At 45.8% G+C, this 23173-nt stretch overlaps 1 protein-coding gene across 9 annotated transcripts in view; it reads left to right on the top strand.

Annotated features, from left to right (window-relative positions):
- The window catches only part of MAP3K3 (mitogen-activated protein kinase kinase kinase 3), a 76524-nt gene that overhangs the window by 40092 nt on the left and 13259 nt on the right, over positions 1–23173 (top strand). For all 9 annotated transcript variants that reach the window (XM_033184014.1, XM_033184022.1, XM_033184021.1 and 6 more), the window contains 2 exons: positions 6530–6650; positions 21928–22061. In XM_033184014.1, coding sequence (XP_033039905.1) covers positions 6530–6650; positions 21928–22061 — 255 coding nt within the window. The remainder of the gene's footprint in view (positions 1–6529; positions 6651–21927; positions 22062–23173) is intronic.

The following is a 23173-nucleotide window of genomic DNA, read 5'->3' as shown; positions in this document are numbered from 1 at the left end:
TGCCCAGGCTGGAATGCAATGGTGTGATTTTAGCTCGCTGCAATCTCCGCCTCCTGGGTTCAAGTGATTCTCCTGCCTCAGCCTCTTGAGTAGCTGGGATTACAGGTGCCTGCCACCATGCCTGGCTAATTTTTGTAGTTTTAGTAGAGACAAGGTTTCACCATGTTGGTCAGACTGGTCTCAAATTCCTGACCTCAGGTGATCCACCCGCCTCGGCCTCCCAAAGTGCTGGGATTACAGGCGTGAGCCACAGTGCCTGGCCATTTTAAAATTTTTTTGTGGAGATAGGGTCTCACTATGTTGCCCAGGCTGATCTGGAATTCCTGAGCTCAAATGATCCAACCACCTTAGACTTGCAAAGTGCTGGGATTACAAGTGTGAGGCACTACACCCAGCCTGTGATGAACATTTTTCTGTGTTGTAATTATAATTTGTAAGGATGCGTGTTTCGCTTGAGTGGATATACCGTAATTTAATTAAATAACCATTTTTGCTACTGTTGGGACACTGAAACTGCTCCTGTTTTTTGCATTTATAAACATTACATTTGGCCAGGCGCGGTGGCTTACGCCTGTAATTCTAGTACTTTGGGAGGCCGAGGCGGGTGGATCATGAGGTCAGGAGATGGAGATCATCCTGGCTAACACGGTGAAACCCCGTCTCTACTAAAAATACAAAAATTAGCCAGGCATGGAGGCGGGTGCCTGTAGTCCCAGTTGCTGGGGAGGCTGAGGCAGGAGAATGGTGTGAACCTGGGAGGAGGAGCTGGCAGTGAGCCAAGATCACACCACTGCTCTCCAGCCTGGGCAACAGAGCGAGACTCTGTCTCAAAAAAATAAATAAAATAAAATAAATAAACATTTACTTTTAAGAGTAACAATGGTAATGTTGGTGATGAAATCTTTTCTCCAGAACTTCCTCACCTAGACTTTAGGTTTCTTAATAAATGGAAGAATCATGATCCAAAATTGCTCTATGCTCAGGAATCCTCACCTCTAGAACAGTGCTTCTCTAACTATCTGTGGTGAAATACCAGTTTTGTTCTTTTAATTTCCAATCTGTCATGGACTTTTTTTTTTTGAGATGGAGTCTCACTCTGTTGCCCAGGCTGGAGTACAGTGGTGTGATCTCGGCTCACTGCAACCTCCAGCTCCCAGGTTCCAGTGATTCTCCTGCCTCAGCCTCCTGGGTAGCTGGGATTACAGGCACGCACCACCACACCTGGCTAATTTTTGTATTTTTAGTAGAGACAGGGTTTCACTATGTTGGCCAGGCTGATCTCGAACTCCTGACCTTGTGATCTGCCTGCCTCGGCCTCCCAAAGTACTGGGATTACAGACATGAGCCACTGTGCCCGGCCGTACCAGTTCATTTTTTAAATACAAAAACGGAGAAGTGAAATGGAAAAATAAACTAGAGGTATATATAAGGCTACAGTTTTCATTAGTAGATTCAATAGACATAAAATCACTCTGCCAAATTGCTCTAAAGTTTTTCAGAGGGCCCTCTCCATTTCTTTACTTACTTGGTGGAAGAGCAGGATGAGCAGTATACCACAGTGTGAGGACTGGCACCAGCCCAAAGATCATACCTTAAGTACACTGCTCCAGGATAAAATATTACCTGGTCTTCATCACCAACGGCCCCAGAAGAGGGATCTTAGAATTATTGTAGTCCTTAGGTCACCTCACCCAGGTTCCTCCACAGTTGGAAAAAATTAGAAGCCAAGCGGAAAGTATAATATTGTCCATGAAGAGAACTTGTGAGATGTTGTATCATTCTATTCCCCTCAGCTTCGAAGATAACTGAGCTAGAAAATGTCCAGAAGACAAAGTTTTCAAGGAGTTGGAGTCACTTTCATGTATGAATAGTGTAAAAGTTTAGAACTCTTGGCTGGGCACGGTGGCTCACGCCGGTAATCCCAGCACTTTGGGAGGCTGAGGTGGGTGGATCACTTGAGGTCAGGAATTTGATACTGGCCTGACCAACATGATGAAACCCTGTCTCTGCTAAAAATACGAAATTAGCTGAGCGTGGTGGCGCATGCCTGCAATCCCAGCTACTCGGGAGGCTGAGGCAGGAGAATTGCTTGAACCTGGGAGGCGGAGGTTGCAGTGAGCTGAGATTGCGCCATTGCACTCCAGCCTGGGCAATGAGTGAAACTCCATCTCAAAAAAAAAAAAGAAAAAAGTTTAGAACTCTTTAAGTCAGGACAGACAGCCTAAGCATATATAATCGGAGTCTTTAATGCATTTAAGAGCATGGATAATGAAGACACAGATTTATTCACCTAATCTCAATTTGGATGAACTTCTTGAGTGTTGAGCATTATCTTAGAACAAAAAAGAAATCATTTGTATAACAAGTGATAGACCAGGCTGGGTAACATAGCAAGACCCCCATCTCTACAGAAGTTTTAAAATCAGTCGTGGTGGTAAATGCCTGTAATTCCAGCTACCTGGGAGGCTGAGGCGGGAGGATCACTTGAGCCGAGGAATTCCAGGCTGCAGTGAGCTATGATTGCACCACTGCACTCTAAACTGGATGACTGAGCAAAACCCTGTCTCAAAAAGAGAAAAGATCATATATGTGGCATCTATTATTCTGAAATTATATAGCTTCAAAGCAGATTTTTAAAAGGGCTTTAATAAATTCATGGATGGTAAAGCTGTAAATTTAATTAAATCACCTCAGATGCTTTCACAGCTATCATAACTATCATGGTCTTCCATGCAAATATCTCTTGGTACCACCATTAAAACAGAGGACTGGACAGGATGCTCTTGGTGATCCAGTGTGCCATTTCTTACCTTACATTCCCATGTAACAAACTAAAGCAAACTCTCTCCCCGCTTTACCTCCTCCCTGCATCGTTGAATCCACTTGCCAAATCTTTTATTGAGATAATTTGTGGGTAGACTTTTTCCTGTCTTCCAGTCACTGAAATCTTGATACACGTGGTTTCCTGGTAATTTTTCATATTGTTTGTGTTAGCCACAGCACACTTCTACCCAGAGTCCTTTAGTGAGGTTTTCATGGAATGGTCACTGTCTTCTATTTGTTGTCTTTAGAATGTTCTGCTAGCTACACAGTTCATACCTGTGGGCTCTCCTGTCACTCTACGACAGTACCCTTAGATTCTCAGGCATAGTCCCACCTTCCTCCTTCCTCTCTCCCACTTCTGAGTCTTATTCAAGGTGTCCTAAACCCTTGCAGCAACCTCATTTTTATTTACTATACCATTCCCTTTGCCCCCTTGAATTGAGGTTTTCAAAATTTGGCTGAGTATTACAACATATCAGTGCTTGGACTCTTATGTTCAGAGGTTCTGTTGGTCTGAGGTGTCAAAAGCTCCACAGGCGGCTGGGCACAGTCGCTCTCCCCTGTAATCCCAGCACCTTGGGAGGCTGAGGCGGGCAGATCACCTGAGGTCAGGAGTTCAAGACCAGCCTGACCAACATGGAGAAAACCCATCTCTACTAAAAATGCAAAAAATTAGCTGGGCGTGGTGGCACATGCCTGTAATCCCAGCTACAGGGAGGTTGAGGCAGGAAAATCACTTGAACCCAGGAAACAGAGGTTGCGGTGAACCAAGATGGTGCCATTGCGTTCCTAGCCTGGGCAACAAGGGTGAAACTACGTCTCAAAAAAAAAAAAAAAAAAAAATAGCCGGCATGCATACTGGTGCATGCCAGTAATCAGGAGGCTGGGGCAGGGGAATCATTTGAACCCTGGAGGTGGGTTCTGTCTCTAATAAAAATACAAAAAATTAGCCAGGCGTGGTGGCGGGTGCCTCTAGTCTCTGCTACTTGGGAGGCTGAGACAGGAGAATGGTGTGAACCTGGGAGGCAGAGTTACAGTGAGCCAGATCGCGCCACGGCACTCCAGCCTGGGTGACAGAGCAAGACTCCGTCTCAAAAAAAAAGCTCCTCAGGCAATTCTCATGGGCAGCTAGGGTTGAGAACCATTACCTGCAGTTGAGGCATGACTCACTTCTAAGACCTGGCAGCTCAAAGTGTGGACCATGTAACAGCAGTGTCAGCATCACCTGGAAGCTGGTTAGAAATGCAGGCTCTGAGCTCCACCCCAGACCTACCGAATCAGAATCTGCACTTTAACAAGATTGCAGGTGATTCATATGTACATTAAAGTGTGAGAAGCTCTGCTTTGAGACCTTCACTGATTCTCTTCACCTGCTTTCTAACCTGTTGCCACAACCTCAGCCTTTTCTTTTACAAATCTATGCTTGTGCTGGCCATTGAAATTCAGCTTTTAGATTTTTATTTTATTTTATTTTTATTTTTTTATTTTTATTTATTTTTTTTTGGAGACGGAGTCTTGCTCTGTTGCCCAGGCTGGAGTGCAGTGGCCAGATCTCAGCTCACTGCAAGCTCCGCCTCCCGGGTTCCCGCCATTCTCCTGTCTCAGCCTCCCGAGTAGCTGGGACTACAGGCGCCCGCCACCTCGCCCGGCTAGTTTTTTGTATTTTTTATTAGAGACGGGGTTTCACCATGTTCGCCAGCATGGTCTCGATCTCCTGACCTCGTGATCTGCCCGTCTCGGCCTCCCAAAGTGCTGGGATTACAGGCTTGAGCCACCGCGCCCGGCCTTTATTTTTATTTTTTGAGACAGAGTCTTGCTCTGTTGCCCGGGCTGGAGTGCGGTGGCGTGATCTCGGCTCACTGCAAGCTCTGCCTCCCAGGTTCACACCATTCTCCTGCCTCAGCCTCCTGAGTAGCTGGGACTACAGGCGCCTGCCACCACACCCGGCTAATTTTTTGTATTTTTATTAGAGACAGGGTTCCACTGTGCTAGGCAGGATGGTCTCCATCTCCTGACCTCTTGATCCGCCTGCCTTGGCCTTCCAGAGTGCTGGGATTTATAGGCATGAGCCACTCCCGGCCTAGCTTTTAAATTTGCTAATTGAGGGTTTAGATTGTATGTCCTTTGTTACACATTTCAAATTCACGTTGCCATGATTTATTGAATTCCCACTATGTGTAAGGCCCTGCATTCAGGCAGGTGGCAGGGTGCTCATCATTCACCTCTTCTTTGAGTGCAAGGCTGTGGCCCTCCCTTGCCCTTCACTTGCCTGCCTCCCCAGTATGTGGCTTTGACTGTTGTTTCCTTTTTGACCCTTAGCAGAGAGCTATTGCACATTGGAGGCTTCAGCAAGAACATTCACTTCCCCTTGGTTCTGACTTCCCGTTAGAGCAAGGCAGTTTTTCAAGACAACCTGCATGTGATGAGTCTGGCAAGGGGACTACGGGAGGTTGCTTGGCAGCTGAACTCTCCCCTGAGAGCGGGAAACCTTTTTCCTGGAGGACAGGATATAGAGTTTGTTTAGATCAGACTTTTTTTGTTAGGGGGAGGTAGAGGAGATGGAGGAGCAAGTAGAAACTTTGAACCAACTTGTTTAAATCCTGAGCTCTCACCCCCGCTCTCACCAGTGCCTTGCTTATTTGTAATCACATCCTGACATCAGTTGATTACCTCCAGGGTTTAGTTTTAAGCTTTCTCGGTGCAAAGGCCCCCCTTTGTTGCTGAGTTTTCTCTGTGGTGGCTGGACTGGGCCCGGTGGAAAGAGTGAGTGGGTGCTGGGAGGACTGCTGACCCTCGTCTCAGGCCCTTGACCTCTGTCTGGCAGAATGGTACTGATGATAGCTTTTCGCAATTGAACATGATCCTGAGGTGATTTACATGTAAACCCTGGAATCTTCTTAATGTTCAGGGAGTGATTATGGTTGGGAAAAAGAAGCATATTGAGCTACTTTTAAACTTACATACATAAGCTGGGCATGGTAGCATGTACCTATAGTTTCAGCTAACCCGGAGGCTGAGGTAGGAGGATCCCTTGAGCCCAGGAGTTTTGAGTCCAGCCTGGGCAACATAACAAGACTTTGTGTCAATCAATCAACCAATAAGATAAATACATGTATAGCAACCAGAATTTTGTTGGGGAGGGAAGTTGCCATCATTCATTTTCTATTCTGACTCCCTCTTCTGCAGAAATAATTTTCTGCTACTCTTCCTAAACTCTCTGGAGAATTTTATGAGAGGGTCTTTACAGCTCTCTTTTGTTTTGTAGATTATTACAGGAATGCCTGTTATTCCTCCATGTCTGGATCATCACCTGTTAAACTGGGGCGCTAGGTCTCAGCGCTCATATATCATTGAAGCTGTAAAACTACATTGAGGCCGGGCGCGGTGGCTCAAGCCTGTAATCCCAGCACTTTGGGAGGCCGAGACGGGTGGATCACGAGGTCAGGAGATCGAGACCATCCTGGCTAACACAGTGAAACCCCGTCTCTACTAAAAAATACAAAAATCTAGCCGGGCGAGGTGGTGGGCGCCTGTAGTCCCAGGTACTCGGGAGGCTGAGGCAGGAGAATGGAAAGCTGGGTAACTCATGTATTAAAAGCATGAAGGTGGCTGAGCGTGCAGGGAGTCCTTAGGAAAAGGGTGAGAAGGCCTTGATAGGCCTGACTGTGTAAAGATTTAGCTTGGCCTTTTTCCTCTTCTTTTACAGAACAGTTCCTCTCCCCACTCTGGGGTGTCCAGACAGGTGCGGATCAAGGCTTCCCAGTCTGCAGGGGATATAAATACTATCTACCAGCCCCCCGAGCCCAGAAGCAGGCACCTCTCCGTCAGTGAGTATTTCACCCCTTTTTTCTCCTCCTCTGTTTTATCTGCCCACATTTTAAAAAAGCAACAAGTATTTGTTAATTAAATAATCATCAAATATTTATTGACTATTACTCTGCGTGGAGTAATCCTCTATGCCTTTATTTTATTTAGAGAGGAAGGGCAAAGAAATAACTGGGATGGTATCCTGACTCTCAAGGAACTTAAAATATAGTGATGTAGTAGTGTGATTAAGTTCCTTTTAAACATTCCTGAAAAAGTGATCGCCTCAGACATCTGCTTGAAGACTTCCAGCTGTGTTTACACTCACTTTTGACCATTCTTGTGAAGAATAGAGACTTGTAAAGTTAGGAATCAGGTCTAAGTTTGAATTTTAACCTTAAACCTCTTGCTTATGATTCCCGAGAAGTCTTTATACTTCAGGGAAGATGCTGACCAGTGAAACTTTTGAGAGAGTCTAGCTCAGTTGTCTGGGAAGGAAAGGAGACTGTTGACATAGTATAGTCATTTATCTGTATTTGTAGGGAATTGGTTCCAGGACTCCTGTGGATGCCAAGATCTGTGGATGCTCAAGTCCCTGAAATAAAATAGTGTAGTATTTGCATATAACTTACCCACATCCTTCCTTATAGTTTAAATCATCTCTGGTTATTTATAATACCTAATATGATGTAAATACTATGTAAATAGTTCTTATGCTATATTTTTATTTGTATTTTTTTGATATTGTTTTTTTTTATAATTTTCCACATATTCTCAGTCTATGGTTGGTTGAATCCACAGATGCAGAACCTGCAGCTATGGAGGGCCAACTGTATATTCAACCCTCTGCTAACTAGTCAGAAAGCTCTGTGGCTGCTACTAGTCCTTCCCAGGACAGGAATCTAAATCAGGCCTATGAATTATTACTAGTTAATCCAGGATTCCTGTGGATCCCACTTTTGGGAGTCTGGGGAGAAAGCCCATTTCTTGAATTGTGAAACTTGTATCAAAAGGGAAATCTGGCCTTATCAAACATCGTGTTGAGCCTGCTGCCTTAATGTTGTGGAGACCCCTGCTGCTGCTTGAAAGCCAGCTTTGCCCTTATCCATATAGGTAGGATTGCTTCAAATTGAACTGTCCTCTGAAGACCCTGAGCTGAGCTTGAGAGATCTAAGCACTGTTTCTGAGTTTGTCTGTTTGCAATATGCCTTATGAGGGAGTTGCAGGAAAAATATGTTACTGAGGTACTGACTTTGCCTTATTGAGTAACTTCTAGTATTGCCAGGCTGAAAGTCTGTATATGCATTTCAGATTTCTGTAGATAATTGGGGGATGTGTTGGTTGAGGAGGGAGAGCTAGTACCCTAGCAAGGAGAGCCTAGCCAGAGCGTCTCTGGCCCTGGAATCTGGGTGCCTCAGAGCCTGGGAAGCTCTGCCAGTTTGGCCTCTTTTCTATAGTCCTTGTGGAGATTGAGGGGATGGAGGTGGGCAGCATGGTCCCTTGTAATCAGTAAGAATTGATGGGGCAGTAACTGGGTCTCCTGCCCCCAAGCAAGAACCTGTGATATGTGCATGGAGGCAGGGGCTAAATACTCGCCACTGGACCCTTCCTCCATGTTATTGGGAGCTATATATAGAAATTATTTTCCTGGCTGAGAATGCTGAGGAATGAGATTTCTGTGAAGTAGTTCCTGTTTATCTGGAAAATGGGCAACACAACCTCTTAGCATACCCAGATCCTTCCTTCATTCAGCAAAGCATTAAGTACCAGCTGTTGGGCTGAGATGAATGCTGCAGTGAAGCATGTGGAAGAGCAAGGGTGGCTGGAGCAGATGCTGCCTGGGAGAGAAGGGCTTTCACAGAAAAGGCAACATCAGAGCTGACACTCCAAGGAACATTTACTGAACATCAAGTAGAGATAGATATCTCAGGCATAGTAAGGAGCACCTGCCAGGCATGATCACAAAAGAACTTGGTGGGTTCCAAGAACCCCAGGGACTTTGGAGTGTGTGTGGGGTAAGGTAGATGTGGCAAGAGAATGGATGGAACCTGTGAGCCTTTCCATAGAGCCAAGAAATGGGAGAGATGATTTCTAACTGGAATGATCTGGAATATGCATTCCGAGGGGAGCTGTCCTAGCTGGACCTTGAAAGATTATGGAGGATTTCCATAGGGGACAACGGGAGAAAGGGCTTTTAAACTACGTCTGTGGAGAGCTCACTATACTTCAGGTCCAGGCTGGCTGATACATTTGGAGGAGGAGTAGAGAAGGCCAAGAAAAAGGATGCCTGGGTGTTTTCTAAGGGACTGTCAACTGCACTTAGGCTTTTTTGGTAGGCAGTGGGAAGCCACTGAAAATGTTTGCCCCTGATACCCATCACCATTATAATATTTATCATGTTGTCTTTTTTTTCTTCGAGACAGTCTCACTCTGTCACCCAGGCTGGAGTGCATTGATGCCATCTTGGCTCACTGCACCCCCTGCTTCCTGTGCTCAAGCAGTTCTTCTGCCTCAGCCTATTACAGGTGTGCACCACCACTCCCAGCTAATTTTTGTGTTTTTAGTAGAGATGGGATTTCGCCATGTTTACCAGGCTGGTCTCAGACTCCTGACCTCAGGTGATCGCCTGCCTTGGCCTCCAAAGTGCTGGGATTACAGGCGTGAGCCACCACGCCCCAAATATCATGTTGTCTTATCTCTCTTCCATTATTCTACATTTTTGTTTATTCATTCAAAAGATAATTTGCCTGTGATCCCAGCACTTTGGGAGGCCGAGATGGGTGGATTGCTTGAGCCTCAGGAGTTTGAGACTAGCTTGGGCAACATGGCAAAACCCCTTCTCTACAAAAAATACAAAAATTAGCTAAGTGTGGTGGTGCGTGCTTGTAGTCCCAGGTACTTCGGAAGCTGAGGTGGGAGGATCACTTGAGCCTGGGAGGCAGAAGTTTCAGTGAGCCATGAATGTGCCATTGTACTCCAGCCTGGGCAACAGAGCGAGACCCTATCTCCAAAAAAAAGTAATTACCAAAATATCTACTATGTGCCAGAAATATTGGAAGCAAAAAAGATACAGGCCCTGTCCCTGTGGCCTTTGCAATCCATGGAAAGACTGACATTTACTTGTTATGATGCAGTTAATGTATAATTACAAACTGTGACTGAAAGGTGTGTGGTGCTGCAGGTGGGCTATAACTAAGAAATGGGCTGGGCATGGTGGCTCACGCCTATAACCCCAGCCCTTGGGGAGGCCAAGGTAGGTGGATTGCTTGAGGCCAGGAGTTTGAGACCAGCCTGACCAACACAGTAAAACCCTGTCACTACTAAAAATGCAAAAATTAGCTGGGCTTGGTGGTGAGTGCCTCTACTCCTAGCTACTCAGGGGACCGAGGCAGGAGGATCACTTGAGCCTGGGAGATTGAAGCTGTAGTGAGTGGAGATTGCACACTGTGCTCCAGCCTGGGTGACAGAGTGAGTGAAACTCTGTCTCAAAAAAAAAAAAAGAAAGAAAGAAATGGTGGGCTATAACTAAGGGATGGGACCTGATCCTGATCTTGGGGCCAGGAAGGCCTTAGGCATGAATGGGATTTGGGAGTTAGGCAAAAGGGATACAAGGAAGAGGGTTCCAGACAGGGGATGTTACAAGAGCAGAGGCCTGATGGCAAGAGGAAGTGTGGTATGTCTGAGAAATGGAAAGAAGTCTGAATAGCTGGAGAGCTGGGAGCAAGGGGAAGGGGAGGGCAGGATGAAGCTGGGGAGGGAGGCAGAGCCTTGTGGACCCTGATTAAGATTCTGATCATTGCATGGAAAGCAGTGAAAAGCTACTTTAGAGTTCTTAAGTGAAGAGGAGTGGGTGGTGTTACATGTTCATATTTGTATTTTGAAAAGATTGATCTGGCTGCAGTGTGGATAACAGATTGGAGGGGGCAAGAATGAATACAAGGGAACTGCATTAGGCTAATGCAGTGGTCCAGGTAGAGAAAACTGGGGCTTGGAGTAGGCTGGTAAAGTAGAGAGAGGGAAAGAGCAGGTGAACTTTCAGAGGTAAAACTGACAGAACATGGCGTTTTGTTTTGGTGGTTATCAAAGTGTGTTCTGGGAATCCTGGGGAGTCCTTTGGGTCCTTTGACCCTGTGAGTTCAAAATTATTTTCTTTTTTTATTTTTTGTTGAGATGGAGTCTCGCTCTGTCACCAGGCTGAAGTGCAGTGGCACGATCTCAGCTCACTGCAACCTTCACCTCCCGGGTTCAAGCGATTCTCTTGCCTTAGCCTCCCAAATAGCTGGGACTACAGGCATGCGCCACCATGCCCAGCTAATTTATATATTTTTAGTAGAGACGGGGTTTCACCACATTGGCCGAGCTGGTCTTGATCTCTTGACTTCATGATGCACATGCCTCAGCCTCTGAAAGTGCTGAGATTACGGGCATGAGCCACCACGCCTGGCCCTCAAAATTATTTTCATAATCATGCTGAGACATGACACTCAGTTATCTCACAAGTGTACAGTGGAGTTTTCCAGAGGTCATGTGCCTGAGGTGATGTCATCACTGTACTGGCTTAAGGGCATGTGTGCTTGTATATGATTGTATTCTTAACATTTATTTTTTCCTCCACTGGTTTCTCCTGAGAAAATGTTTTTAAAGTTTCTGAGTTTTAATTTCAAATACAGTAAATATCAGTTGATACATCCCACATAAATAAAAGCTAAGTGCCGTCAGTTTTAAGGTGCAAAGGGGTTCTAAGACCAAAAGGCTTAAGAATTACTATAGTATTGGATTGAATTTGCAGGTGTTTTCAGGAGGCTAAGGTGGGAGGATAGCTTGATTCCAGGAGTTTGAGCTCAGCCTAGGCAACATAGTGAGACCCAATCTCATTTAAAAAAAAAATGAGGCTGGGTGTGGTGGCTCATGTCTGTAATCCCAGCACTTTGGGAGGCCGAGATGGGTGGATCACCTGAGGTTAGGACGTTGAAACCAGCCTGGCCAACATGGTGAAACCCCCTCTCTATGAAAAATACAAAAGTTAGCTGGGCGTGGTGGCATGCACCTGTAATCCCATCTACTAGGGAGGCTGAGGCAGGAGAATTGTTTGAACCCGGGAGGCGGAGGTTGCAGTGAGCTGAGATGGTGCCATTGCACTCCAGCCTGGGCAACAAGAGCAAAACTCCCATCTCAAAAAAAAAAAAAAAAAAAAAAGGAGAGAGAGAAAGGAAGGAAGAAAAATAATTTGCAGATATTGAGAGAGAGGGAGATAAATTACTGCTTTGTGGAGATGAATAAATGGCATCGCCTTTCACTAAGACAGGAATATTGAAAGAGAGTGTGGTTCCAGGTGCTGGGAAGGGGCAGACTTAATGTTTTAGACATGTTGGTATTGAAGTGCCTCTGATACAGCCAACAGGAGATATCAGAGAGGCAGTTAGATATATAGATCTCTAGCTCAGAGGGGAGAAAATCAGGGCTAGTGAAAAAATATTGGAAATTGTTATGTTGAAACCATGGGCCCAGGGGAGAGTGCCTAAGCAGAGACTATAGAATGAGAAGGAAAGAGGGTCCATGATTGAGCCTTAGGAACCCAACACTTAGTGGCCAGTTAGAAGAGGATGAGCCTATGAAGGACAAAGAAAAGGAGTAACCAGAGAAGTAGGAAAGCAAATTAGGAGTGTGGGGAGAAGGCCTTACACAGAACCAGCCAGGTTGGTAAGGACAGACCAAGGGTAAGAGACAGAAACCTGTTCTTTTCATTCACAGATGTCTGAGTGCTTGCTGTGTGCTGGTACAGATAAGACTTTCTGGAAGGGAAACAGAGACAGGAGTCAAGGTCTAGCATGAGAGACTTGGAAAAGTCCTAGCAATAGAAATGGGGTCAAAGAAGTCCTTGGTTAGTAAGCCTTAGCAATTCAGCCTTCCACCGGGTTCCTCTGCTGCCTTCTTCCCATCATCATTTACATACATGTGAATATTTAGTGATTCTGCAGCAAGCGGGCTACTCAGTTCACACTGCAGCATTTGCGTTGATGGGGAAGTGCAGGGTAGCCCAATCAAATTCCAGACTTGTTTATTTATTTGAAATTCTTCCTTATTTTGGATTGAAAATCAGCTTTCTCGGCCGGGCGCGGTGGCTCAAGCCTGTAATCCCAGCACTTTGGGAGGCCGAGACGGGCGGATCACGAGGTCAGGAGATCGAGACCATCCTGGCTAACACGGTGAAACCCCGTCTCTACTAAAAAATACAAAAAAAATAGCTGGGCGAGGTGGCGGGCGCCTGTAGTCCCAGCTGCTCGGGAGGCTGAGGCAGGAGAATGGCGTGAACCCGGGAGGCGGAGCTTGCAGTGAGCTGAGATCCGGCCACTGCACTCCAGTCCGGGCGACAGAGCGAGACACCGCCTCAAAAAAAAAAAAAAAAAAAAAAAAAAAAAAAAAAAGAAAATCAGCTTTCTCTCACTTTACCCACTGATTCTAGTACTGCTCTCTTGAGCAGCAAATAAACACAGATAAAATCTTTCCCATATGACAGTTTTTCAAATATGTCAAGCCAGGTATCATGTTTACCATTTGTTTTTTCCATCATAATATGCATACCTTGAATTCCAGGTTTTTTTCAGGCCATTTAGTCTGTTAAACTAGTTCATGCTAAACAAACAAAACAGAAACAAACAAAACCCTACTAAGTAATGAGTTAATCCAAAAGACTTAATCTCCCTGTGGGGAGATCACCAGGCAGGCAGGTGGAATTTCCCTACCTGAAGATATCGTCTCTCATACCTTGGCCTATGGAAATTCTACCTACCTTTGAAGCTCAAGCAATATTTTTCCTTGATACATTGGGTAGTGCCCTTAAGCCATGTAACCAAGCCTCAACTAAAGGACTTGTCGGCGGGGTGCAGTGGCTCATGTCTGTAATCCCAACACTTTGGGAGGCCAAGGCGGACAAAAATTAGCCAGGTATGATGGCAGGTGCCTGTAATTCCAGCTACTCGGGCCACTGAGGCAGGAGAAGTGCTTGAATCTGGGGGGCAGAGGTTGCAGTGAGCCAGGATGGTGCCACTGCACTCTAGCCTGGACAGACTCTTGCTCTGTCTCAAAAAAAATAAAAAAATAAAAATTATCCAGGTGTGGTTGTGCGCGTCTGTAATCCCAGCTACTTGGGAGGCTGAGGTGGGACAATCACTTGAACCTGGGAGGTGGAGGTTGCAGTGAGCTGAGATTGTGCCACTGCGCTACAGCTTGGGCAACAGAGTGAGACTCCGTGTCAAAAAAAAAAAAAAAAAAAAGAACTTGTTCCTGCTGCATTCTGACTCCTGTATGGTCTAAGTTCGTCTTGTTAAGTGCTTTTGCCTCAGTTCTCACTCTGTCTTTGTCCTTATCTTGCCACTTTGTCCCATAGTGAGGCAAGCCATACTCCAACCCCTGAGTGGAGGCAATCAGGTTTTTTAGGAGTTTGGTAGTGAAATGGTGGGCCTGCCAGTTGCAGCGGTGCATATCTGTAATCCCAGCACTTTGGGAGGCCAAGGTGGGTGGACTGCCTGAGCCCAGGAGTTCGAAACCAGCCTAGGCAACATGGCAGAACCCCTTCTCTCTGTCACCCAGGCTGGAGTGCAGTGGTGCCATCATGGCTCACTGCAGCTTCCACCTCCAGTCCTCTTGCCTCAGCCTCTCAAATAGCTGGGACCACAGGCGCTTGCCACTACACCTGGCTAATTTGTTTTTTGTAGAGATGAGTTCTCATTATGTTGCCCAGCCTAGTCTCAAATTCCTGGTCTCAAGCGATCCTCCTACCTCAGCCTCCCAAAGTGCCGAGATTATAGATATGAGTCATCATGCCCAGCCCAGGATGTTTTTAGGCTAGAGATATGAGGAAGTGTATGAAGGGAGGGATAAAGACAGCTGAAAAGAAGGGGTTACAGGTGATGAAGAGGAGACCATGGGGGAGCTGACTCCTGCTCAAGGAGATGAATCAAGGAGATGAATCAAGTCCAGGTAGACGGTTTATAATGCTCTCGCAAGGAAGAGAGGAGCCCTCTGCCTCTTGAGAGACGAGGAGGGAAAATTCAGGCAGAGGACAAGAAAGAATGTTGAAAGAATGAGGGTGGCTTATAGCGACAACTGGGCAGTAAACAGAGAGCAGTGCGCAGGACCAGCTTCCAGTCCTAGTACGGATTTGAAAGGGTAGAAACCAGGACTGCAGGGGTAGTGACCATACAGTTGAAAACAAAATGATTAGCTTCTTTCATCTCCAAAGGTTTTTTTCCCTCCTTGCTATAAGTTCTATGGTGCTAGATGAGATCAGAAACTTTGATGGTGGTAGCGGCTCCAAAATAAAATGGGAATTTTGAAAGTTGAAACGTAGAAGATATTCTTAGGGTCTTATGGAAATTCTTCCCACTACTGTGTTCTACAGAGTGTGGTCCACTGTGAGCATATGGGTGAATATTAGTTAAGATTTTCTATTGAGAAAGAAAAAAATATTTGATTACTCTCCCCATCTCATCTGTCCCTGAAGAGAGAGGAGTTTACAAAATAGTTGGTGGCCAAAAAGCTATCTCTTTATACTTGCAATGACCTGCACATTAACATTGACCCAAAGCCCTAGAACTCCCTGCAGAGACAACTTCCTGACTGCATCAGCTTCCTGATTAGGGTTCTTCTATGAGAAGGGCTAGAATCTGAAAGCCTGTCTTTCAGCTTTAAGTCAGAGTACAAAGCAAAAGAACCTACCATATCCTAGGGTGAGAGTTTATCTTTGACTCCGCTTCTTTGGGTTAAGGAGGCCGGTAGAGAGCTAGCGCTCACTGGGACGAATGAGGATAGCTGGCAGCTTAAACCCCACTCTTCTCCTTCTGTGTAAAATGCCTTCTTGGGAAGCTGTGGGCCTCTTAACAGTGGAACTGCTACTGTGCTCCTTTGCTTCAGGTGGTGCTGAGATGGGCCTGTTGGCATAGATGGCCCAGTGAGGCAGGAGCAAGTTCAGGCTGGAATACCAGGGAAGGGTGTCCCAAGAAAGCCTGTGACCCCTGCCTAGGCAGCCTTCTGAGACCTACGGAATGAGCTGTTTTGCATAGCACTGTGCTTTGTGCTGTCTGGCTTATTGCTATCACTGCTGGTAAATATGTAACCTTTAGTGAGTTTATGGTCCAGTATCCTATCCTGTCCAGCTCCCTGTCTGAGTTGCTCTCAACTGCTGTTGTGTATCTCCATTGGCTCCCAGTTTCTGAAATGAAGATTTAAAAACAAAACTGAAAATGCCCTGGAGCAGTTCTGCCAACTCCTGGTTTTTCCATTTGGTTCCTCTGATAGCCATTGGTTTGGGGAGACTTCCCTTTCCTGCTCCAGCCTGTGGGCCTGTGCACAATAGCCCCTGGCACATAGCCCATCAGATAACAAGGCTGGCTCTCTGCAGGCGCAGTGTGGATTGGAAAAAGTGAAAGTCTCTGGCTGGAAATAAAAGCTCAGAGAACCTTTGCTGTTTTTCCCCCCAGGCCCTCCTGGGTCTGTAGTGCTGGTCTCATGTGAGCTAGTCCCATTCCACCTTGTAAAACCAGGGGAGAGTTCAGTGCAACTGATGAAGGAGGGTACAGGTGTCAGGGGGACCATGGATATTTTATCCCAGGGAAGTCTCACCCCAGACACTCCATGTAACAGATTCAGGGCATTTCATCCTGTTTGGGCATAGTTTGGACCAGTGTCTGAGGTTTCATAAATAAGAGGTTTTCTTTCTCTCCAATCAATCCCTTACAAGAGACATTTTTATTTGTTCTAGTTAAAATGTATAATACAGCTCCAGAGTGTGTTGGTCAGAGTTCAGTTGCGCAGAGGAGAACCCACTGTAGCTAGTTTCAGGAAGAAGAGATTCCATAAGCCAGATGTGCACAGTGTGGATTATGGAATCAATGAGGGAAGAAAGAGAAGCAGGCTCTAGGTTAAGACACACCACAGAGCATCCTCCCTCTTCTGTAATCAGGAAGCCACCGGTCCAGAAGTCCATTGCCCCTCAGCTCTGGTCCACACCTGTCTGTCAGCATCAGCACAGCTGGAGACCAGGTGTGGGACCTCTGCTAACACTGTGGCAGAAAAACCAAAGGCTTCTGTGACTGTGCTCAGAAATAACAGGAAGCTTGTTAATCTCACAGAAGTGCATGTGATTGGCTGAACCTAAAGAAAGTCTTAGAAATACAGCTTTTAGCCAATTAGCTTCTGAATTACAGGAAGGCACACTAGAAGGGTGGAATCCATCTTGCACCTACCCCATATATCTGCCACATAGAGTGAAGGGTACAAATGGGGTTCTACGGAGTTCCTGCCGTGAGATAGGGTTATGTAGATATATACCTGTGCCAGCACATTTATAACTTCCAAAAGAAATTATGAGGTAGATAGTTCTCCCCATTTTTGCAATTGAGGAAATTGAGGTGAGAGCTTAGATCATTAGCTAATGAGTGGCAAAGCCTGATCTGAACCCATGTATATCTAATTTAAAAGCTTAGTCTCTTCTCCACGCACCTTGCTTCCTCCTTAGAGTTGCTTCTGCTGCTGACAAATGTTGCTGACATGTGGACTGAACTGCCACGGAACTTGTGGACTACCAAGATGTCATCCAAAGCTAAAAGTAGGAAGCAGGCAGTAGGCTAGTTTTTATAAGCAAAGGGTTAAATAGTGCTCTCTCTGTGTTTTGTGGCATGATAGGGCTTAGGAAAACCATCCTTTTTTCACAGTTGCGCTGGAATTTTGTGTTACAGTAGCAAGGGAAGCAGCCAGGTACATGGGTGTGTGAGGTCTGGGTCACTGGAAAGTGGAGTAGTTTCCTTGGTCCAGATTTCCCCTAAACCTCCATCTTGTCTTTGCCTCCAAGCCCTCTGTTGGCTAAGCGGCATTTTATATCCCTGGCCTCTGACTCCCAAATGATCATGGAGAAAACAACCCTAAATTTGAGCTGCATGAAACATGGCACTGTGGAGGTGGCTCATACCTGTAATCCTAGCACTTTGGGAGGCTGAGGCAGGAGGATCCCTTGAGCCCAGGAGTTTGGGGCTACAGTGAGCTATGAACATGCCTCTGCATTCCAAAGAAAGAAAGAAACATGGCACTGTGCTTTCCCTGTGCTGTCCCCACGTTAGCCTCCCTCCCACACCTGGCAGGCCGTCATACTTCCTTGTGAATGGGATCTCCATCCTCCATAGGGATTACTCATGGGGAACAGATGGCCTGGCCAGGTCAAGGAGAAGTTTTGTCTTGTGCCACTGTGTTGAGCAGCATGCCTACCCTTTTTGGAAATAAATTGTATCCCCAAATTGCCTTCACTGAACTGTGTGAGAGTCACAAAGCCTGTTTTCTCTCTTCAGCCCCACCATTAAGTCACTTTATGGCTTTGGGGCTTGGGTTTCCCTCTGCACAATGTGGGTGATGATAATGCACCACCACTGCAGGGTTAGTAGTAAGGGTTAAATGAGAGGTGACAACATTTTTTAAGAAAAAAAATACTGCCTTGGCTGATTTTATTGCTCTGTTAATTCACGGTACAATATCCCTAAATTTACACTCAGAGTAACTTTAGTTTCTGTTAGGGCTTAGAAAATAGGACAAATTATCTTCCATGGGCTGTTTGAGACCATTTCAAAGGCATGGCTCAGATACCACTTTATCTCAGAATTGGTGGCCTCTACCCTGTGAGTGAGATGTTGAGACAGGAAATCCAGCAAAATTCTATGCCTGTTTTCAGAGCAATTTTGTTTCTGGCCTCTGCTCTGGAGTCAAGTGGGGAAACCAGATTACTGAGGACTCCATGTTAGCTTTCCTGCCAGAGAGACATCCTTGGAGGGAGGCTGGGGTGATGTGTCCAAGAGGAGATTGGAAGTATTCTCCAATACCAATCCAGTAGCGAATTCATCAAAATGTATTCAGCACAACCACATGAACCATATGTTCTGAACAGCTAACTTAATATAGAAGAATTAAAGAGCCAGTGGCTCATGCCTGTAATTCCAGAACTTTGGGAGGCTGAGGCAGGCGGATCACCTGAGGACAGGAGTTCGAGACCAGCCTGGCCAACGTAGTGAAACCCTTTCTCTACTAAAAATACAAAAATTAGCTGGGTATGGTGACGGCCGCCTGTAATTCCAGCTACCTGGGAGGCTGAGGCAGGAGAATTGCTTGAACCCAGGAGGTGGAGGTTGCCTTGAGCCAAGATTGTACTACTGCATTCCAGCCTGGGCAACACAGCAAGACTCTCTCTCAAAAAAAAGAGTCAGTGTCAGTTTCTTGAAGGTCATTGAAAAACAATAGTTCAAGCTTCTTAGAAAATGTATTTCAAAGAGAAACCCTCTGGCCAGGTATGGGGGCTCATGCCTTTAATCCTAGCACTTTGGGAGGCCAAGGCTTGAGACCAGCCTAGGCAACATAGCAAGACCCCATCCCTAGAAGTGCACACACACACACACACACACACACACACACACAGAGCAAGACTCCCCGACATTCTTTTTTTCCCCATTAAGTATTTTTCTTCCTTCCGAGGGCCTTTGAAATAGTGGTAGTCTCTCTGGTTCAGGGAGTTTGTTGAACTCCATGTCTGTCAGGCCCACCCTCTTTTCCAGAATGTTGTAAGACCCTGGACTGGGCTCTTGAGCACCCTCTGCTATAGATGCTTAGTCCTTGGTACACTACCTCTACTTCCAGGCACAGGCTGAGTGCTTCTGGCTCCACATGAGCTTTTGTTTTGTTTTGTCTTTGAGACAGGGTCTCGCTCCATCACCCATGCTGGAGTGCAGTGGTCCAGACATGGCTCACTGCAGCCTCAACCTCCCAGGCTCAAGCAGTCATCCTGCCTCAGTCTTCCAAGTAGCTGGGTTCACAAGTGTGTGCTTGGCTAATTTTAAAAATATTTTTTGTAGAGATGGGGTCTCACCATGTTGCCCAGGCTGGTCTCAAACTCCTGGCCTCAAGCATTTCTCCTGCCTCTCAAAGTGTTGGGATAATAGGTGTGAGCCCCTGCGCCTGGTCACACATGAGCTTTTGAGCGATAGGAAATATATATATATATACATAAATGTATAAACATGTTTACACACACACATACGTGAAACTAAAACTGAGTATCTCAGATTTTCCATCTAAAATTGTCTGGACTAGGGATCTATCATGAAGAAAGGAGGGAAGCCAGGCATGGTGGCACCTTCCTGTAGCTGAACGGGGAGAATTGCCTGAGCCCAGGAGCTCAAGACTAGCCGCGGCAACATAGTGAGACCCTGTCTCTGAAAACAAAACAAAACAATAAAACAGAATAGAATGAGTCAGGTGCTTCCCAAGGTCTCCAACTACCAAACTTGGTCTCTCTTGCTTCCTTAGCCATTTCCACAGAGCACCTTGCCTGCAGTTCCATTTCAGAAAACCTAGTGCTATAGCCCCTGAACTACACTGGAGAAACCGGCCAGCAAGGAAAGTAGCCTGCATTGTTGAGGGATGGTACTTCTGCTTTTCCTGGTGTCTGGGAATTGTTGGGTCGTGGGAGAGAGGTAAGGGGTGGTAGATAAGGGAGTGGAGGGCTCTTGTGTCTCTGGTTTTCTAAACAACAGGATAAATTTGTTCCCTTCAGAACAGGAAAAGGGTTCAGGATAAGAGTCCTATGTTTAAGTTTTGAAGCTACGAGAAATATTTGTGTGGGTACTGTTAAAGCTTTTTTTAAACCTTCTGAAAATTGACTCTTCTGGTTTGTCTGGTGAGCTTAGGAAGGAAAAAAGATGCAAACTTTTGGCTTCATTTTTGTCTCCTCTGATCATGGAAAGCAACACAGCCAGTCAGAAAAAGCTCTTGGGCTAGGAGAAGGGAGGACCTGATTTATTGGACTCAAACTCCCTTATGGCAGAAAAGCATTCCTCAATGACTTACAAAGTATGTCTCTGCACACCTCTGTCATTCACTAACATTAGGATGATAAACCATTTCATCTAACAAGCTGATGTGGTGAAAATACCTGTAAATTGGTTTTATAGTCTCTTACCTGTAAAGCATAAATAATTGTTTTTGGGTGTTTTGGGTTTTTTTTTTTAAGATTTAAGTTCCTTGAGTCTCCATTTCCTCCTCTGTTAAGTAAAGCAAATGCTTAGCTTTCAGGATTGTTGAAAGGATTAAGTGAAGTAACAAATGTTATAAAAATACCTTGTGGAATGCTTGCCACTTAACAGGCACTCAAAAAATATTTGCCAAACCTCTGTTGTAGGGATGTTGAAAATCAAATGAGGTTAATTACTGTGAATGTGTAACAAAAAGTAAAGCACCACATAAATGCAAGATAATATCATTACTCAGACCAGCCTGAGCAACATAGCGAGACCCTGTCTCAGTTAAAAAAAAAAAAAAAAAAAAGTGATATCATTACTCTTTTTTTTTTTTTTTTTTTTTGAGACTGAGTCTCGCTCTGTCGCCCGGGCTGGAGTGCAGCTCACTGCAAGCTCCGCCTCCCGGGTTTACGCCATTCTCCTGCCTCAGCCTCCTGAGTAGCTGGGACTACAGGCGCCCGCCACCTTGCCCGGCTAGTTTTTTGTATTTTTTAGTAGAGACGGGGTTTCACCATGTTATCCAGGATGGTCTCGATCTCCTGACCTCGTGATCTGCCCGTCTCGGCCTCCCAAAGTGCTGGGATTACAGGCTTGAGCCACCGCGCCCAGCCACGATATCATTACTCTTAAACCAGAAAGTATGGGAGTGGGTAGGAATGGAGAAGGCTGCCTTTTGATCCTGACCAGTCCATCAGGAGGGTCTTTTTACCTGATACAGGTAGAGAACAAATAAGGGGAGATACTGGCTGGGGGAACAGGGCAGCAGAGAGAAATGCACAGGTATATTCAGTTACCTTTCCCTGGTCCCCACTCTCAAAATATTGCTGGGACCCAAAACTAAAGAGGACTAAGCTGATGCATTGAGCGGATGGGAGGAAATGATGTTAGTGCTCTAGAGGAAGATGGTGACATTATGAAGGAGTAATTATATATAAGAATTTTTTAAAAAGCTAGTCTGATTGCCAGCTAAAATTGGTCTCATAGGGGTTATTCTGGTTTCTGTTTTGTGCCAAGGTTTTTTAGGTCGGATATGCCGTAGTGCCTGCTCCATCTCTGGAGTTTGTTTCCTATTAGGAAGGGACTTTGTTTGCCTGAGGGAGCTGGCACATGCTGGACGTTGGTGCCATGACCCATCTGAGTCACATTCCTGACCTCTAGGGCCTAGTGTCTCTGAGTTGGCCCCATGCCTGCTCCTCTTGGGCCACACACCCTGGGCTCTGTTGTTGAAAGCCTCCTTTATGTGCTCTAGGCTCCCAGAACCCTGGCCGAAGCTCACCTCCCCCTGGCTATGTTCCTGAGCGGCAGCAGCACATTGCCCGGCAGGGGTCCTACACCAGCATCAACAGTGAGGGGGAGTTCATCCCAGAGACCAGCGAGCAGTGCGTGAGTATAGGGGGGCTGGGATATGCCCATGGCCTGTATCAGCAGACCAGGGTCATAACAAGGGGCTCTCAGTTGTCACAGTGCAGAACTGAGGGACATGAACCACATTTGAAAGCTCTTTTATAAACTAGGCCTGCCCAAATATGGATTGTCCCTTTTTAAGGGCCAAATAACAATTTCTGCCAAAGATGGGATCTAAAGGATCTAAACTACATAGTCTCCTTGCTGTTGGGGTGAGCATTTAACAGATTTTCCTTCATCGTGGTTCTCTCATTGTTCCTACAGGCAGGCACCACCATGCCCAGCTCATTTCAGTAGTGTTTTAACATATGACTGGTTCTACAGTGACAGGTTATGTTTTTCATTGGATATATTTTAGTTATACTGTTACTTGATGAAAGATAGGGAGTAAACCATATCAAAATTACACTGTAGGATTGGTTAGTCTGACCATTTATGATGGTAGACAGTTGTATTAGTTATCTATTGCTCCATAACAAATTACCACAAACCTAGAGGCTTAAAACAATATACATTTATCATTTTCCAGTTTCCCTGGGTCAGGAGTCCAGGCATGACTCAAGTAGGTCCTCTGCTGAGGGTCACACAAAACTGCAATCAAGGTGTCAGCCAGGCTGCCTGCCTTTCTTGAGTTTGAGGCTCTCTTCTAAGCTTAGATGGTTATTAACAGAATTCAGTTTCTGTGGCTGTAGGACTGTGGTTCCTCTTTTCTTCTGAATGTCACCTAAGGGCTTCTCTGAGTTCCCTTCCTAGAGGCCACCTGGAGTTCCTTGCCATGGGCCCCTCTCACAACATGGCAGCTTCTTCAAGGCCAGCAGGAGAATCTCTTGCTCCAGTCTGCAAAGATGGAGTCATAAAAATCACATAATCATAGGAATGAATGTTCTGTGTTCTTTGCCATAGTCTGTTGGCAAGAAGCACATCACAGGTTCTACTTGCACTAAAGGGAAAGGCAGTTCTTTGGGACTAATTGATAGAGGGAGCGATCACCTTAGGGTGTGTACCACAGTGGCTCAGCCATTTTAGTGGCTAACTTTTAAACTGGTGGCTTACTTGATGCAAATGGCAGTTTGGCTTAGTGAACTCAGCAA

Source organism: Trachypithecus francoisi, unplaced genomic scaffold (assembly GCF_009764315.1).
Source record: "Trachypithecus francoisi isolate TF-2019V2 unplaced genomic scaffold, Tfra_2.0 Lachesis_group20, whole genome shotgun sequence".
Lineage (NCBI taxonomy): Eukaryota > Metazoa > Chordata > Mammalia > Primates > Cercopithecidae > Trachypithecus > Trachypithecus francoisi.
The sequence above is the reverse complement of the archived record's forward strand: the minus strand, read 5'-3'. Positions and strand labels throughout refer to the sequence as shown.